The sequence below is a fragment of the Calonectris borealis genome, chromosome 37, assembly GCF_964195595.1.
Source record: "Calonectris borealis chromosome 37, bCalBor7.hap1.2, whole genome shotgun sequence".
In the NCBI taxonomy this organism is placed as follows: Eukaryota; Metazoa; Chordata; class Aves; order Procellariiformes; family Procellariidae; genus Calonectris; species Calonectris borealis.
In genome coordinates this window covers 385,714-403,835 of record NC_134348.1, presented here as the reverse complement: position 1 = coordinate 403,835, position 18,122 = coordinate 385,714, and the positions used below count along the sequence as shown (strand labels likewise).

At 71.7% G+C, this 18,122-nt stretch overlaps 2 protein-coding genes across 2 annotated transcripts in view; one reads left to right on the top strand and one right to left on the bottom strand.

The window, feature by feature from the left end:
• SPTBN2 (spectrin beta, non-erythrocytic 2) overlaps positions 1-3,863 on the bottom strand; it is a 30,303-nt gene extending 26,440 nt beyond the window's left edge. Inside the window, exon 1 of the mRNA XM_075135146.1 lies at positions 3,707-3,863. Within this exon, the coding sequence (XP_074991247.1) occupies positions 3,707-3,863 (157 nt within the window). The remainder of the gene's footprint in view (positions 1-3,706) is intronic.
• A 10,665-nt stretch (positions 3,864-14,528) lies between these two features.
• On the top strand, positions 14,529-18,093 carry RCE1 (Ras converting CAAX endopeptidase 1). Its single transcript, XM_075135212.1, has 8 exons — positions 14,529-14,746; positions 15,743-15,845; positions 15,935-16,018; positions 16,086-16,164; positions 16,642-16,809; positions 16,888-16,959; positions 17,587-17,649; positions 17,758-18,093. Exons 1-8 carry the CDS (start codon positions 14,532-14,534, stop codon positions 17,979-17,981), a joined length of 1,008 nt encoding a protein of 335 aa, XP_074991313.1. The 5' UTR covers positions 14,529-14,531; the 3' UTR covers positions 17,982-18,093.
• Positions 18,094-18,122: the final 29 nt, after the last annotated feature.

Genomic DNA, 18,122 nt, shown 5'->3' with positions numbered 1-18,122 from the left:
CCCCCCTGATGGGGAGGGGGGGGGGGGTTTTGCTCGGCTCCCCCGCGCCAGCCGTGCCCGGCGCCGGCCCCCGGATTAGCAATAAGAGGATTTGGGGATGGATTGTGGGGGGCCGCGGGGGGCTGGGGGGGTCGTTGGGGGGCTGCAGGGGGGATTGGGGGGTTTTGGGGGGGCTGCAGGGGGGATTGGGGGGTCTTGGGGGAGCTGGGGGGGGTCTTGGGGGGGCACAGAGGGCTGGGACAGCCGCGAACCCCTGGGTCACCCCCTGGACACCTGGGTGCCCCCCCAGACACCTGGGTCCCCCCCAGATCCCTGGGTGCCCCCCCGGACACCTGGGTGCCCCTCCCAGACCCCTGGGTCACCCCCTGGACCCCTGGGTGCTCCCCCAGACACCTGGGTGCCCCCCCAGATCCCTGGGTGCCCCCCCGGACCCCTGGGTGCCCCTCCCAGACCCCTGGGTGCCCCCCCGGACCCCTGGGTCACCCCCCGGACCCCTGGGTCAACCCCTGGACCCCTGGGTCACCCCCCGGACCCCTGGGTGCCCCCTCGGACCCCTGGGTCACCCCCTGGACACCTGGGTGCCCCCCCGGACACCTGGGTCCCCCCCAGATCCCTGGGTGCCCCCCCGGACCCCTGGGTGCCCCTCCCAGACCCCTGGGTCACCCCCTGGACCCCTGGGTGCTCCCCCAGACACCTGGATGCCCCCCCAGATCCCTGGGTGCCCCCCCGGACCCCTGGGTGCCCCCCCCAGACACCTGGGTCGCACCCTGGACCCCTGGGTGCCCCCCCAGACCCCTGGGTGCCCCCCCCTGGACCCCTGGGTCCCTGCTGCTCCCAGGGTGCCCTGTCCCGCCCCCCCCAGCTGGGGGGTCCCAGGCATCGGGGCTCCCACCACCAGCCCCCCCCTCAAGGTGAGGAGGGGTCCCAGGCGTCTGGGCGCACCCCCCTCCCCTCCCCCCCCCGAGGGGACCCAGGCGTCCGGGGGCGTCGGGCGTCGCCCCGCGGGGTTTGGGTGTGCCGGTTTCGGGGTGCGGGGGGGGTGGGGGGGGTGCGGCGGTTTCAGGGAGGCTCGTGGGAACCTGGAGGGATCTATAGGGTCTGGGGGGACCCAGGGGGGGACCTGTGGGGTGGGGGGGCACCCGTATGGCCTGAGGGGATACCTACAGGGTCCTGGAAAACACCTATAGGGCCCGGGGGGGTCTATAGGGTCAGGGGGGGGTGTCTATAGGGTCCAGAGGGACCCATAGGTCCTAGGGGGACCCAGGCGGGACCTATAGGGCCAGGGGAGACTATAGGGACGGGGGGAGTGTCTATAGGGTCTGGGGGGGGGCACCTGGGGAAGATCTACGGGGCCTGGGGGGAGCGGGGGGTGACCTCCAGCCTCTGGGGAGCCCTATAGGGGCTGGAGGGACCTATAGGGCCAGAGGTCACCTATAGGGACCCGGGGGGGGGGTTGGCAGGCAGAGGGACTTGGGGGGGGGCACAGAGGGACATGGGGGGCACAGAGGGACTTGGGGGGGGCACAGAGGGACGTGGGGGGCACAGAGGGACGTGGGGGGGGGCACAGAGGGACGTGGGGGGCACCGAGGGACTTGGGGGGTACTGAGAGACTTGGGGGGGCACCGAGGGACTTGGGGGGCACCGAGGGACGTGGGGGGGCACCGAGGGACTTGGGGGGCACCACGGGAGCCTATGGGGACAGGGGGCGACCCAGGGGGACCAGGAGGGCCCTGGGGGGGCTCCTGCAGGGAGAGGGGGGTCCCGGCACGGACCCCATCCCCCTGGGGGTCCCCCAATTTGGGGGGGGGGGGGGGCCGTCCCCCCGTCTCACGGAAGCGGGGGGCGGCGGGGGGGGCCGGGTGCCGTGGGGCCGGGCGAGGGCGGCGCCGGGATTTACATGAAAACAGGTCGGGCGTGCTGGGCGTGCGCACGCGTGTGCGCGCCTGCGTGTGGGCACGCACGCGTGTGCGCAGAGCCGGGCGCGTAGCTGCGTGGGCACGCGTGTGCACACGGGCACGGCTGCGTGTAGCTGCGTGTGCACGCGTGTTCGCAGGCGTGTGCGTGCGTGCAGCTGCGTGTGCGTGCGTGCACGCGTGTTCGCAGGCGTGTGCATGCGTGTAGCTGCGTGTGCGTGCACGCGTGTTCGCAGGCGTGCGCGTGCGTGCGCGTGCGTGTGCGCCCTCGTGCACGGCTACGTGTGCACGTGGCTGCGTGTGCACCCGCCTCCATGCGTGTGCATGTGCACACGCATGTGCACACCCCCCACACACTGGGGTCCCCCATGCCCCTCCCATGTTTTAGGGTGCCCCCCCCCCCGTTTTAGGGTCCCCCCCCCATGTTTTTGGATGCCCCCCATTTTTGGGTGTCCCCCCAGGTTTTGGGATGCTCTTTTGTTTTGGGGTCCCCCCCCTATTTTGGGATGCACCCCCCTTTTTTAAAGTGCCCCCCCCCCATGTTTTGGGATGTCCCCAGGTTTTGGGGTGCCCCCCTTGTTTTTGGGTGCCCCCCCATTTTGGGACGCCCCCTTGTTTTGGGGTGCCCCCCCTGTTTTTGGGTGCCCCCCTTGTTTTTGGGTTCCCCCCCCGTTTTTGGGGTGCCCCCCTTGTTTTGGGTTCCTGCCCCCCTGTTTATTTTCGGGTGCCCCTCCATGTTTTGGGGTCCCTCCCTATCTTGGGATGCCCCTCCTATGTTTTGAGGTGCTCCCCCTGGTTTTGGGGTGCCCCCCCTGGTTTTGGAGTCCCCCTCTATTTTGGCATGCCCCTTCACATTTTGGTGTGCCCCCCCCAGTTTTGGGGTGCCCCCCCGCTTTTGGATTCCCCCTGCTTTTGGAGTCCCGTCCTGTTTTTGGGGGCCCCCTCATTTTTTGGGGTGCCTCCCTCATTTTTTGAGCCTCCCCCCTCATTTTTGGGGTGCCCCCCTCACTTTTTGGGGTGGCCTCTCATTTTTTTGGGGTGCCCTCCTCACTTTTTGGGCCTCCCCCTGATTTTTGGGGTGCTCCCCTCATGTTTTGGGCCTCCCCCCTCATTTTTTGGGGTGCCCCCCTCACTTTTTGGGCCTTCCCCCTCATTTTTTGGGCCTCCCCCTCATTTTTGGGGTGCTCCCCTCATGTTTTGGGCCTCCCTCCTCATGTTTTGGGGTGAACCCTCATTTTTTGGCCCGCGCCCTCATTTTTTGGGGTGCCCCGCTCATTTTTTGGGCCTCCCCCTCATGTTTTGGGGTGCCCCCCTCACTTTTTGGGTCGCCCCCCTCACTTTTTGAGGTGCCCCCCTCACTTTTTGGGGTGCCCCCCTCACTTTTTGGGTCACCCCCTCACTTTTTGGGGTGCCCCTCTCATGTTTTGGGGTGCCCCCCTCACTTTTTGGGTCACCCCCCTCACTTTTTGGGGTGCCCCTCTCACTTTTTGGGGTGCCCCCCTCACTTTTTGGGCCTCCCCCCTCATTTTTGGGGTGCCCCCCTCATGTTTTGGGGTGCCCCCCTCACTTTTTGGGTCACCCCCCTCACGTTTTGGCCCGCCCCCTCACGTTTTGGGGTGCCCCCCTCACGTTTTGGGGTGCCCCCCCATTTTTGGGGTGCCCCCCTCACGTTTTGGGGTGCCCCCCTCACGTTTTGGGCCTCCCCCTCACGTTTTGGCCCGCCCCCTCACGTTTTGGGGTGCCCCCCTCACGTTTTGGGGTGCCCCCCCCCATTTTTGGGGTGCCCCCCGTACCAGCCAGCGCCTTGATGCGGGAGCGCTCGAAGCGGCGGGCGGAGCTGCCCTCATGGTCGCCCTCCTCCTCCTCCTCCTCGGCGCCGTCCCAGCGGTTGTTGACGTCCCCGTAGGGCCGCTGCAGCTCCAGGCTGTCGTAGGCCGGGGGGGACAGCATGGCCGCCCTGGGGGGGCTCTCGCGGGGGGGCCTGGCACGAGGGGGGGGGTCCTGTCACGGGGGGGGGTCCTGTCACGGGGGGGGGGGTGTCCTGTCACGGGGGGGGGTCCTGCCACGAGGGGGGGGGGGTCCTGTCACGGGGGGGGTCCTGTCACGAGGGGGGGGGTCCTGTCACCGGGGGGGGTCCTGCCACGAGGGGGGGGGTCCTGCCACGACGGGGGGGGGTCCTGTCACGGGGGGGGTCCTGTCACGGGGGGGGGGGGTCCTGTCACGGGGGGGGGTCCTGTCACTGGGGAGGGGGGTCTGTCACTGGGGGGGGGTCCTGCCACGAGGAGGGGTCCTGTCACAGGCAGGGGGGTCCTGTCACTGGGAAGGGGGGTCCTGTCACGGGGGGGGGTCCTGTCACTGGGAGGGGGGGGCCTGTCACTGGGGAGGGGGGTCTGTCACTGGGAGGGGGGGTCCTGTCACTGGGGAGGGGGGTCTGTCACTGGGGAGGGGGGTCCTGCCACGAGGGGGGGTCCTGTCACAGGCAGGGGGGTCCTGTCACTGGGGAGGGGGGTCTGTCATGGGGGGGGCCCTGTCACGGGTGGGGGTCCTGTCACCGGGGGGGTGGCCTTGTCACTGGGAGGGGGGGTCCTGTCACTGGGGAGGGGGGTCTGTCACTGGGGGGGGATCCTGTCACTGGGGGGGGGTCCTGTCACTGGGGGGGGGGTCCTGTCACTGGGGGGGGTCCTGTCACGAGGGGGGGGGGGTCCTGTCACAGGCAGGGGGGTCCTGTCACTGGGGGGGGTCCTGTCGGTGGGGGGGATCCTGTCACGGGGGGGTCCTGCCACTGCGAGGGGGGGTCCTGCCACTGGGAGGGAGGAGCCTGTCACTGGGAGGGGGGCCCTGTCACCACGGTGGGGGCCCTGTCACCGGGGAGGGGGGTGTGTCCTGTCACTTGGGGGGGGTCTTGCCACTGGGGAGGGGGGTCCTGTCACCGGTGGGGGGGTCCTGTCACCAGGTGCAGTCCCCACAGGGGACACACGGAGGGGGACGGTGCAGGGCAGGTGCAAGGAGCCCCCCCCTCCATCTCCCCAGGGACCTGTGGGCCCCCCCCACACCATGGCCCACCCCCCCTCAGGCTGTGAGGGACCCCCCCCAAACCAGGAGGGACTCCCCAACCTGTGAGGGACCCCCCCAACCTGTGAGGGACCCACTTAACCCAGGAGGGACCCCCCCATCCTTCCTAGGGACCCCTGAGCACCCAAGGACCCCTCCAAACCCCCCCCGTATTCCGTAGGGACCCCTGAGCCCCCCAAGACCCCCCCCATCCTCCCTGGGGACCCCTGAGCCCCCAGAGACCCCCCCATCCTCCCTAGGGACCCCTGAGCACCCAGAGACCCCCCCCATCCTCCGTAGGGACCCCTGAGCCCCCAGTGACCCCCCCATCCTCCCTAGGGACCCCTGAGCCCCCAGAGACCCCCCCCCATCCTCCCTAGGGACCCCTGAGCACCCGGAGACCCCCCCCACCCTCCCTAGGGACCCCTGAGCACCCGGAGACCCCCCCATCCTCCCTAGGGACCCCCGAGCACCCAGAGACCCCCCCATCCTCCCTAGGGACCCCTGAGCACCCAGAGACACCCCCCATCCTCCCTAGGGACCCCTGAGCACCCAGAGACCCCCCCATCCTCCCTAGGGACCCCTGAGCCCCCCAAGACCCCCCCCATCCTCCCTGGGGACCCCTGAGCACCCAGAGACCCCCCCCATCCTCCTTAGGGACCCCTGAGCACCCAGAGCCCCCCCCCATCCTCCCTAGGGACCCCTGACCCCCAAAGACCCCCCCCCATCCTCCCTAGGGACCCCTGAGCACACAGAGACCCCCCCCATCCTCCTTAGGGACCCCTGAGCACCCAAGACCCCCCCAGTCCTTCCTAGGGACCCCTGAGACCCCCCAGAGACCCCCCAAGATCCCCCCAATCCTCTCTGGGGACCCCTGACCCCCCGCCAGGGACTCCTCAAGACCCCCCCGCCCATCCCCGGGGGGGGCCCCGTCCTCGTGCCGGGGGGGGCTCCCGTCCCCGTGGGGGTCCCCATCCTCGTGCCGGGGGGGGGGGTCCAGTCCCCGTGGGGGTCCCCATGCTCGTCCGCGGGGGGGGGTCCCGTCCCCGTCCCTCCCCCCCGTGGGGTCCCGGCCCCCCCCGCGCCGCGCCGGCCGGCAGCTAATGCTCTTAGTGGGGGGATCAGCGGCCGGGCCCCCCCGCGCCGGGCCCCTGGGGGGGGCGGGGGGGGCTGGGCACGCGTGTGCGCGGGGACACGCGGGGCGCCGGACACAAACACGCGTGTCTGGCGCGGGGGCTGGGGGGGGGGTCCCCGCAGCAAGGCCCCGCAGCGCCGGCGGGACCCCGGGACAAAGCGGGGGCGGGGGGGGGCCCTGGCCGGTGCGGCGGGGTGCGGAGCGGCTGCCGCAGTGCCGGGAGGGAACGGGGGGGGGATGCGGGACCGGGGGGGGTGCGGGACCGGCGGGGGATGCGGGACCGGGGGGGTGCGGGACCGGCGGGGGAGACCCCGCGGAGGGAGGAGGGGATGCGGGGCCGGGGGGATGCGGGAGCGGGGGGAAGACCCCGCGGCGGGGGGGGGGGGGATGCGGGGCCGGTGCGGGATCGGGGCTCGGGGGGGTCCCTCCCGGTGTGTGTCCCCCCCGCCCCGCCGCCCCGGCCCGGTCCTACCTGCGCGCTGCGGTGGCGGAGCGGGCTGAGGCCGCGGCAGCTCATCACACCCGCGGCGGCGCGGCCGGGAGGGGCGGGGCGGGGGCGGGGCCAGAGCGGCACCGAGGGGGCGGGGCCAGCGGGGGGAGGGGGCACCGGCACCTGGTGTGGGGGGGGCTGCCCCGCATCCCCCCGTACGTACCCCCTCCCGTCGCCATGGCAACCCGCGCCTCCGCCTGGGGCCCGCCGGGGAGGGGGGGGGAGGGGCGGTTGCCATGACGACGGCTCCGACGGCCCCGCCCGTTGCCATGGCGACTCGCCCCTCCCTGGAGGGGGTCGCTGGTGCCCCTTTCCTCCGCGCCGCCAGGGGGCGCTGGCGGGAAGGGGGGGGGGGGGGGGGGGGCCTTGTCGTGACATGGCGGACGAACCCGTGCGCGCGGTGCGGGAAGGGGGCCCGGGGGGGGGGGGGTGTCAGGATCAGGGGGGTCTCGGGAGGATGGGGGGGTCTTGGGGGGTCTCGGGGGGGGTCAGGAGTCCCTAGGGAGGATGGGGGCGTCTCTGGGGGGGTCTTGGGGAGGCCCCGAGGGGGCCAGGAGTCCCTAGGGAGGATGGGGGGTCTGGGGGGGGGGTCTCTGGGGGGGTCTCTAGGGGCCTCAGGGATCACTAGGGAGGATGGGGGGGTCTTGGAGGGTCTCTGGGGGGGTCTGGGGTCACTAGAGATGATGGGGGGTCCTTGGAAAGTTGAGGGGTCCCTAGGAAGGATGGGGAGGGGTCTTGGGGGGGTCCCTGGGGAGGATGGGGGGTCCAGGGGGGGTCCCCTCCACCGCCTCCTGTGCCCGCAGGTGCTGGAGCGGCTCCTCCTGGGCCTGTGGCCCCCCGACAGCGGGGAGCCGAGGCGGGGGTCCCTGCTGGTGGCCGTGACGGCGGAGGGGGACGCGGGGGACACCGGCCGGCTCCGCTGTACCATCACCGGTGCGTGGGGGGGCCGGGGGGGGGCCGGGGGGGGGGGCTGAGGGGACCCCAACACCCCCCTGTCCCCGCAGTGGCGGCCGCCGGGGAGCTCAGCCGCGATGTCGGCGCCGAGGTGCTGCGGGGAGGTAGGAGACGTCCCCAGACCCCCGCCGCGGCCCCCCACCCACCCGGGGGTCCTCACTCTGCACCCCCCCCCCCAGCCACCCCGGGGGTGCTGGAGCTGCCGGGGGTCCCCCGCGCCCCCGCCCCGTGTTGCGGCCGGATCCTGCACCGAGCCCGGCTGCGTTCGGCCTTCCAGGTGAGGATGGGGGGGCCCCTGGCACCCCCCCCCCCCGCAACCGCCCTCCTTCCCCACGTCCTGGGGTGACCTTGGGGGGGGGGGAATTGGGGCCGGGGGCCCCCCGGGAGCACCGGCCCCCGCCGCAAGTAGGGCGGGTGGATAAATATAGCCGGGGCGGCCTGGATTCGGTGGGGGGGGACGGCAGAACGGGGTCACCGGGGGGCGGGGGGTGCCCCAAAACCCACACCGGGGCTGAGGGGGGTGGGCTGGGCCCCCAGACTGGTCCCAGTCCCTTTGCAGGGTTGGATTGGTCCCCCAAACTGGTCCCAGTCCCTTGGCAAGGCGGGGTTGGTCCCCCAAACTGGTCCCCATCCCTTGGTGGGGTTGGGCTTTCCCCCCAAACTGGTCCCAGTCCCTTGGTGGGGATGGGCTGGGCCCCCAAACTGGTCCCAGTCCCTTGGCGGGGCTGGGTTGGTCCCCAAACTGGTCCCAGTCCCTTGGCGGGGCTGGGCTGGTCTCCAAACTGGTCCCAATCCCCTGATGGGCTGGGCTGGACCCCCAAACTGGTCCCAGTCCCTTTGTGGGGTTGGGCTAGACCCCAAACTGGTCCCAGTCCCTTTGTGGGGTTGGGCTGGACCCCCAAACTGATCCCAGTCCCTTGGCAGGGCTGGGTTGGTCCCCTAAACCGGTCCCAGTCCCTTGGTGGGGCTGGGCTTGTCCCCAGACTGGTTCCAGTCCCTTGGTGGGGTTGGGCTGGACCCCCAAACTGGTCCCAGTCCCTTGGTGGGGTTGGGCTGGACCCCCAAACTGGTCCCAGTCCCTTTGTGGGGCTGGGCTGGTGCCCAAACCAGTGAGAACAAGCAGGACACCCCCCTCACTGGGTCTGCCCACTCGGGGGTCCCGTTTGTGGGGGGCATCAGGGTGCCCCCCCCCCAGCCCCCTCCCCGCTCCCCCCAGCTCAGCCCCCCCCCCGGCGCGCTGTCACCCGCCTGTGCCGCGCTGCGGCGGTTCCTGCACAGGAGCAGCGTGGTGCACCCCGAGGTACCGTCACCGCGGCGGGGACGGGGGGGACACCGGGGTGCACCCCTGGGGGGGGGGTCCCCACGCCGACCCCCACCTCCCCCCCCAGGTGGAGTTTCACTTCTGCGTCAGCGTGAACGGCGCCGTGGCCTCGCACACCTACGGGTGAGCCCCCGGGGACACCCCCACCCTGGGGGCACCCCCGCCCTGGGGACACCCCCCCACCCTGGGGACACCCTGTCCTGGGACACCCCCACTCTGCGGATGTCCCTTGCCCAGGGACACCCCCACCCTGGGGACCCCCCCACCCTGGGGGCACCCCCGCCCTGGGGACACCCCCCCACCCTGGGGACACCCTGTCCTGGGACCCCCCCACCCTGGGGACCCCCCCACACCCTGGGGACACCCCCACCCCAGAGACCCCCCCATTCTGGGGACACCCCCCACCCCAGGGACACCCCTACCCCACAGACACCCCACACCCTGGGGACACCCCACGCCTCTCGGGGATGGGGACAAGGGTCAGGGGCCGGGGACGCGGGGGGGTCCCAGCCCGGTGCCAGCCCCGTCCCTGGGTCCCGCAGGCGGGAGAGCGCCGGGGCGCTGGCGGGGGCGCGGCTGCGGGTCCAGAGCCGGCACTTTGCACCGTAGGGCAGCGCCGGGACGGGGACGGGGACAGGGACGGGACAGGGACGGGACGGGGACAGGATGGGGACAGGGACGGGACGGGGACAGGATGGGGACAGGGACGGGGACAGGATGGGGACAGGGACGGGACGGGGACAGGATGGGGACAGGGACGGGACGGGGACGGGGATGGGGACGGGATGGGGATGGGGACGGGACAGGGACAGGGATGGGGACAGGATGGGGACAAGGACGGGACGGGGACGGGGATGGGGACGGGATGGGGATGGGGACGGGACAGGGACAGGGATGGGGACAGGATGGGGACAAGGACGGGACGGGGTCGGGGATGGGGACGGGACGGGAACAGGGACGGGGACAGGATGGGGACAGGGACGGGACGGGGACGGGGATGGGGATGGGATGGGGACAAGGATGGGACGGGGACGGGGACGGGATGGGGATGGGGACGGGATGGGGACAGGGACGGGGACAGGATGGGGACAAGGACGGGACGGGGACGGGGATGGGGACGGGATGGGGATGGGGACAGGGACAGGACGGGGACGGGGACAAGATAGGGACCAGGATGGGGACAAGGACGGGATGGGGACTGGATGGGGACAGGGACAGGGACGAGACAGGGACGGGGATAGGGACACGGGGGGCTTGGGGTCACCAGGACACGGAGGGGGTGGCTTGGGGTCAGCGGGAGGGGGATGGGGTGCCCGGGGGGTCAGCGGGACGGGGACGGGGTGCCCGGGGGGGTCAGCGGGAGGGGGACGGGGTGCCTGGGGGTCAGTGGGACAGGGACGGGGTGCCTGGGGGGGTCAGCGGGAGGGGGACGGGGTGCCCGGGGGGGTCAGCGGGAGGGGGACGGGGTGCCTGGGGGTCAGTGGGACGGGGACGGGGTGCCTGGGGGGGTCAGTGGGAGGGGGACGGGGTGCCCGGGGGGGTCAGCGGGAGGGGGACGGGGTGCCTGGGGGGTCAGCGGGACGGGGACGGGGTGCCTGGGGGGGTCAGCGGGAGGGGGACGGGGTGCCCGGGGGGGTCAGCGGGAGGGGGACGGGGTGCCTGGGGGTCAGCGGGACGGGGACGGGGTGCCCGGGGGGTCAGCGGGAGGGGGACGGGGTGCCTGGGGGTCAGTGGGACGGGGACGGGGTGCCTGGGGGGTCAGCGGGAGGGGGATGGGGTGCCTGGGGGTCAGTGGGACGGGGACGGGGTGCCTGGGGGGTCAGCGGGAGAGGGACGGGGTGCCCGGGGGGTCAGCGGGAGGGGGACGGGGTGCCTGGGGTTCAGCGTGGCCCCTCTGTCCCCGGGGTGCTGGGCGTCCCGGGGGGCCGGCTGGGCACAGCACCCACCTCCCCCATCCCCCCCACCCCCCAGGCCGGCAGACCCCGGGGGTGCCCCCCCCTGCAGCAGGATCCACCCCACGCTGGGGACCCCCATCCGGCTGCGCGTCCCCCCCCCCGCCGCCGCCGCGGGGCTGGGGGGGGAGCTCAGCGTCCTCCCCGCGGCCGCGTTCTGCCCCTGCCTCCGCCCGGTCCCCAACCTGCCCACCCGCCTCGCCGCCGTCGCCATATCCCGGGGGGGCTGGGGGGCTGGGGGGGGGCTCGGGGGGGTCCCCGCATTGGGCCAGGCCGTTGTCCTTGACCGTGGCCACTTGTTCCTCTACGACCCGGCGGGTTTGCCGGCCACGCCGCCGCCGCCGCGGCTTTTCCAGGATCCATCCTGGCTGGCGGACTGGGAACGATTCGGCTTCACCGCGGCCCCCCGCGCCCAGCTGGAGGGCGAGGAAGGTGCGGGGGGGGGTGGGCTCGGGGGTGGCGGGGGGGGGTCCCGTCAGCGGCAGCACCCCCAGCACCCCGTCTTGTCCCCGCAGAGCTGGTGACCCCCGATGTCACCTACGCGGTGCGGCACGGAGCGGGCGCCCCGGATGGGGACCGTCACCCCCAGACCCTCCTGCTCTTCCTCTTCCTCCGCCATGAGGATCCCTTCCAGGTGTACGACGCCGGTGCGTGGGGCGGGGGGTGTCCCCGTGGTCCGGGGGTGTCCCCGTGGTCCAGGGGTGTCCCTGTGGTGCAGGAGCGTCCCTGTGGTTGGGGGGTATCCCCAAAATGTGGGATGTCCCCATGGTTCGGGGGTGTCCCCATGGTCTGGGGGTGTCCCTCGGTCTGGGGGTGTCCCTGTGGTCTGGGGGTGTCTGTAGTTGGGAGGGTGTCCTCCTGGTCTGGGGGTGACCCTGCATTCTAGGGGTGTCCCCGTGGTCCAAGGATGTCCCTGTTGGGGTGTCCCCATGGTCTGGGGGTGTCCCCGTGGTCTGGGGGTGTCCCCATGGTCCAGGGGTGTCTCTGTAGTTGGGTGGGGGGTCCCCCTGGTCTGGGGGTGACCCTGTGTTCTAGGGGTGTCCTCATGCTCCAAGGGTGTCTTCACGGTCCAGGGGTGTCTCTGTGGCTGGGGGGGGGGGGGTCCCCATGGTCTGGGGATGTCCCCGTGGTCTGGGGGTGTCCCCGTGGTCTGGGGGTGTCCCCATGGTCCAGGGGTGTCCCTGTGGTGCAGGAGCGTCCCTGTGGTTGGGGGGTATCCCCAAAATCTGGGGTGTCCCCATGGTCTGGGGGTGTCCCTCGGTCTGGGGGTGTCCCTGTGGTCTGGGGGTGTCTGTAGTTGGGAGGGTGTCCTCCTGGTCTGGGGGTGACCCTGCATTCTAGGGGTGTCCCCGTGGTCCAAGGATGTCCCTGTTGGGGTGTCCCCGTGGTCTGGGGGTGACCCTGTGTTCTAGGGGTGTTCTCATGGTCCAAGGGTGTCTCCACGGTCCAGGGGTGTCTCTGTGGCTGGGGGGGGTCCCCATGGTCTGGGGATGTCCCCGTGGTTTGGGGGTGTCCCCACAGTCTGGGGATGTCCCTGCCCCCTGGGGGTGTCCCCGCAGCCGGGGGGTGTCCCTGTGTTCTAGGGGTGTCCCCATGGTCTGGGGGTGTCCCCATGGTGTGGGGGTGTCCCTGCGCTCTAGGGGTGTCTCCACAGTCTGGGGATGTCTCCACGGTCTGGGGTTGTCCCCGCGTTCTCGGGGTGTCCCCACGCTCTGGGGGTGTCCCCATGGTCCAGGGACGCCCCTGACCCCTGGGGGTGTCCCCAGCTGTCCCCCCCCCTCCCCCCCGTGGTGACGACCCCCCTCCCCAGGCGCCCGCCGGCTGCTGCTGGCCCACCTGGACCAGACGCTGCTGAGCAGCCGCGCGGCGCTGGCCCGCGGCCTCCGCGCCCTCCTCCACCCCGCGCTGGAGGGGCTGCGCCGCCGGCACGAGGTGGGTGCCGGCTGGGTGGGCTGGGGGGGGCTCACCAGAGCACCCTGAGCCCCCCAGCCCCCCACCCATCCCGCCCCGCAGGCCCAGGAGCGGCTGGCGCGGTCCCTGCCCATCGTGCTGGACGCGGTGACGGCGGTGGTGGCCGGCAGCACCAGCGCCCGCTTCCGCCGGGCCTGCCTGCGCGCCATGGAGGTGCCGGGGCGGTGCGGGGGGACCCCGAAAGTTGGGGGGGGGGGGGGGGGGTCCTCACCCCCCCACCGTTCCCCGCGTCCCCGCAGGTCGAGGACACCCCGGCGTTGGTGGCGGCCGCCCGGCGGCGCTTGGCCGAAGTCACCCACCGGCGCCTGCTGCCCCGCGCCTCCTGCGAGACCCCCGGCGCCCCGGGGGGTGAGGGACGAGCCGGGGGGGTGGGGGGGTCCCTTTGCCCCCCCCGTCCCCTCACGGTCCCTTTTCCCCCCCCCAGGGTCCCCGTCGGAGGGTCCCCGTGTGCGGAGGGGACGGCAGGAGGAGGAGGGCGCGTGTCCCCAGAGCAGCGAGGGGCAGGTGGGCTGTCACCGGGGGGGTCCCCAGGGGTGGCCCCCCCCCACTTTAGCCCCCCCTTAACCCCCCCCTGGTCCCGCAGGTGTGGCTGCGGGAGGTGGCCGGCCTGGCCGAGTGGACGGCCTGAGGGACGTGTCCCCGTGCCGGCCCAGTTCACCCAGTTCACTTTGGTCCCAGGCTGGTTCTGACAGCCCCCGGGACTGGCACCCTCAGCCCAGTTCTTCCAATCAGTCCCAGTTCCCCCAGTTGGTATTGGTTCCCGCAGCTGGTCCCAGTTCTTCCAGATGATCCCAGTTCCCCTGGTCAGTCCCAGTTTTCCCAGTTGGTCCCAGTTCCCCCAGTTGGTCCCAGTTCTACCAATCAGTCTTGGTTCCCCCCGTTGGTCCCAGTTCTCCCAGATGATCCCAGTTCTCCCAGTCAGTCCCAGTTCTCCCAGATGATCCCAGTTCTCCTAGTCAGTCTCAGTTCCCCTCAGTCAGTCACAGTTCTCCCAGTCAGTCCCAGTTCCCCCCCAGTCGGTCCCAGTTCCCCCAGTTGGTCCCAGTTCTACCAGTCAGTCCCGGTTCCCCCCAACGGTCCCAGTTCTCCCAGATGATCCCAGTTCTCCCAGTCAGTCCCAGTTCTCCCAGATGATCCCAGTTCTCCTAGTCAGTCTCAGTTCCCCTCAGTCAGTCGCAGTTCTCCCAGTCAGTCCCAGTTCCCCCCCAGTCGGTCCCAGTTCCCCCAGTTGGTCCCAGTTCTACCAGTCAGTCCCGGTTCCCCCCAACGGTCCCAGTTCTCCCAGATGATCCCAGTTCTCCCAGTCAGTCCCAGTTCTCCCAGTTGGTCCCAGTTCTCCCAGATGATCCCAGTTCCCCCAGCCAGTCCCTGTTCCCCTGTCGGTCCCAGTTCTACCAGTCAATCCCGGTTCCCCGCATTGGTCCCAGTTCTCCCAGATGATCCCAGTTCCCCCAGCCGGTCCCAGTCCCCCCATCCCAGTACCCCACCGCCTCAGTTTCCCACCCAGTTCCCACCGCCCCGCCCCGCCCTCCGCTCCCGGCCCCGCCCCGCGGCGCCTCGCCACGCCCCGCGCCACGCCCCACTCCTGACCCCACCCCGCGGCGCCTGGTCCCGCCCCGCAGCACCTGGCCCCGCCCTGTAGCACCTGGCCCCGCCCCGTCCCCGCCCCGCGGCGCTTGGGCTCCAGGCGCCCGGCCCCGCCCCGCGGTGCCTGGCCCCGCCCCTGGCCCCGCCCCGCGGCGCCATGGCGGTGTCGGAGGCCGCGGGCGGCTCGTCCTGGGCCGCGGCCGCGCCGGGTCGCGCCGGGCCGGCACCGGGAGCGGCACCGGGAGCGGCACCGGGAGCGGGCCCGGCCCCCGCCGCCGGCCCCGGGCCGTGCTGGGCCGCCGTGCTGGCCTGCCTCAGCCTGGCCTGCTCCTACGTGGGCAGCCTCTACGTCTGGGGCAGCCCCCTGCCGCGGTACGGGGGTGGGGGGGCAGCTCCGGGGGGCATGGGGGCTTCTTGGGGGGGCTGGGGGGCACCTGGGGGAGGGCGGGGGGGTCTGGGGGGGGTCTATAGGGCACCTGGGGGAGGGCGGGGGGGTCTGGGGGCGGTCTGTAGGGCACCTGGGGGAGGTCTGGGGGGTTTGGGGGGGGTCTATAGGGCACCTGGGGGAGGTGGGGGGGGTCTGGGGGGGGGTCTATAGGGCACCTGGGGGAGGTCTGGGGGGTTTGGGGGGGTCTATAGGGCACCTGGGGGAGGTGGGGGGGGTCTGGCGGGGGTCTATAGGGCACCTGGGGGAGGTCTGGGGGGTTTGGGGGGATCTATAGGGCACCTGGGGGAGGTGGGGGGGGTCTGGGGGGGTCTATAGGGCACCTGGGGGGTTTAGGGGGGTCTATAGGGTACCTGGGAGAGGGCGGGGGGGGTCTGTAGGGCACCTGTGGGAGGTCTGGGGGGTCTATAGGGTACCCACGAGGGGTCTGAAGAGTCTATAGGGTACCTGGGGGGATCTGTAGGCACCTGTGGGAGGTCTGGGGGGTCTATAGGGTACCTGGGGGGGTCTGTAGGCACCTGGGGGAGATCTGGGGGGTCTATAGGGTACCCACAGGGGGGTCTGGGGGTCGATAGAATACCTGGGAGAGGTCTGGGGGGGTGTGTAGGGTACCTGGGGGGGTCTGTAGGGTACCTGTGGGAGGTCTGGGGGGTCTATAGGGTACTTGGGGGGTGCTTGGGGGGGTCTGTAGGGTACCTGTGGGAGGTCTGAGGGGTCTGGGGGGTCTATAGGGTACCTGGGGAAAGAATGGGGGGTCCTGGCGGGGTTTATAAGGTACCTGGGGGGTCTGGGGTGTATTGGGAGGGGGTCTCCAGGGTATTGGGGGGTTGTGGGGTCCCGGGGGAGCTCCTTAGTGTCTGTGGGGTGGGGGGCGCTGTCGGGGGCAGCCCCCCCCTCCCCACGCTGACCCCCCTCGGCCGCAGGGACCACCCATCCGTCATCAAGCGGCGCTTCACCAGCGTCCTGGTGGTCTCGGGGCTCTCCCCGGCCTTCGTCTGGCTCTGGAAGGAGCTGACGGGCATCAAGGTGAGGTTGGGGGGGGCGATTTTGGGGGGGCCGGGGATGACACACCCCCCCAGAGCGGTGCTGACCCCCCCCTTTTCTCCTCCCCGCAGCCGGACACCCCACTGCCGGCGCTGCTGGGGCTGCGCCTGGAGGGGCTGGTGCCGGCCACGCTCCTGCCGCTGCTGCTCACCATGGTAGGTGTGGGGCTGGGGGGGTGGGCACGGCCCCCCCGACCCCCCCTGAACCCCCCTGAACCCCCAGATCCTCTTCCTGGGGCCCCTCATCCAGCTCTCCATGGACTGTCCCTGGCGCTGGCTCGATGGCCTCAGGGTGGCTTTCGGTAAGGGGGGGGACACGGCTGGGGGGGGTCAGGGGCTGGGGGGGTTGGGTAAGGGGTCCCAAGCAGGGGGATGGATAACGGGGTGGGGGCTTTGGGGGGGCTGCAGCAGATTTTGGGGGGTTGGGTTAAGGCATCCCAAGCAGGGGGGTGGATAACGGGGTGGGGGTTTTGGGGGGTCTGCAGCGGATTTTGGGGGGTTGGGTTAAGGGGTCCCAAGCAGGGGGGTGGATAACGGGGTGGGGGCTTTGGGGGGGCTGCGGTGGATTTTGGGGGGTTGGGTAAAGGCACATGGCGGCGGCTTTTGGGGGGCGGTGGCTTAATGGGGTGCGTTGAGTTTAGCAGTGGCGTAGGTTGTTTTTTGGGAGGGATCTGTTGGGTCGGGAGACCCCAAGCGGGGGGGCAGCGGGTTTTGGGGTCAGCGGCGGCAGGTTTTGGGGTACGCCTGTGCCCCCTGTGCCCCCCCTCTTTCTCCCGCAGACCCCCGTTTCTGGGCGCTCTGCCTGGGCGACGTGCGCTGGCTGCGGAACCAGGTGGTGGCCCCGCTGACGGAGGAACTGGTTTTCCGCGCCTGCATGTTGCCCATGCTGGTCCCCTGCACCGGCCCCGGCCCCGCCGTCCTCGCCTGCCCCCTCTTCTTCGGCGTGGGTGCGTGCAGACCCCCCCCTTGGGGACCCCCCTGTACCCCCAAACCCACCCTCACGGCCCCTTTCTCCCCCCCCCCAGCCCATTTCCACCACGTTATCGAGCAGCTCCGGTTCCGGCAGGGCTCCGTCGGCAGCATCTTCATGTCGGCAGGTACCGGAGTGGGTGGGGGGGCTACGGGGTGCCCTGCGGGGGGGGCTCAGGGTGCTGGGGAGGGGGGGATATGGAGGGTTTCGGGCAAGGGTGGGGTGCCCAGGGGGATTTGGGGTGCCCAAAGTGGGTGGTGGTGCGGTGGAGGGTGCTTAGGGGATATTTGGGGTGTCTGGGAGGGGGCTTTGGGGGGAAATTTGGGGTGTCTGGGGCAGTGTGAGCTGCCCGGGGGGATACAGGATTCTTGGGGGGGGGGTTATGGGGTGTCCAGGGGGGCCTCAGGGTGCTGGAGGGGGGGGGTATGGAGTGTTTGGGGCAGTGTGGGGTGCCCAGGGGGGATACAGCGTGGGGAGGGGGTGTGTAGGGTGCCGGGGGGGGGGGCATAGGGTGCTTAAGGGACATATGGGGTGTCTGGGGGGGGTGTGGGGTGTCTAGCGGGGGGTGTGGGGTGTCTGGGGGGTGGGGTGTCTGGGGGGGGATGTGGAGTGCTGGGGGGGGTGGGGTGTCCAGGGGGAATATGGGTTGTCGGGGGGGGGGGGGGACATGGGATGCCTGGAGCAGCGGGGGGGGGGGGGGAGGACATGGGGGTGCTCCCCCCCTCCCCAACCGCCCCCCCCCTCCCTCCCGCAGCTTTCCAGTTCTCCTACACGGCCGTCTTCGGCGCCTACACGGCCTTCATCTTCCTCAGGACAGGTGGGGCGCGGGCTGGGGGCAGCGGGGGGGGGGCCAGGGCGATGGCGGGGGGGGGGTTCAGCTGCGCCGACCCCGCTCCGTCCGTCCGTCCGTCCGTCTGTCCCGCAGGCCACCTGGCCGGCCCGGTGCTGTGTCACTCCTTCTGCAACTCCATGGGGTTCCCGGCGGTGGGGGCGGCTCTGGAACACCCCCGACGTCGGGCTCTGCTGCCCTGTTACCTGCTGGGGGTCCTCCTCTTCCTCCTCCTCCTGCACCCCCTCACCGAACCCACCTTCTTTGGGGGGGGCCCGGCCTGTGCCCCCCGCCCGGGGGCCCCCCCTGCCTGCTCCTGACCCGGGCGCGGGGCGCCCGCCCCGGATCCCCCCCTCCATCCCTCCGGACCCCCCTTTTTATAGGTGCCACCGCACAGAGCTCTATTTTTGTGATTAAAGTGCTTTAAGCCTTGGTGTGCCTGGACTGGGAGGGCACTGGGA

What these genes read in the sequence shown, in the direction of transcription:
- RCE1 (XM_075135212.1), top strand. Translation starts at nt 14,532, where the DNA reads ATGGCGGTGTCGGAGGCCGCGGGCGGCTCGTCCTGGGCCGCGGCCGCG. An exon ending in TGGGGCAGCCCCCTGCCGCG is followed by an intron (nt 14,747 to 15,742) that starts GTACGGGGGTGG and finishes CCTCGGCCGCAG; the next exon opens with GGACCACCCATCCGTCATCA. An exon ending in TGCCGCTGCTGCTCACCATG is followed by an intron (nt 16,019 to 16,085) that starts GTAGGTGTGGGG and finishes CTGAACCCCCAG; the next exon opens with ATCCTCTTCCTGGGGCCCCT.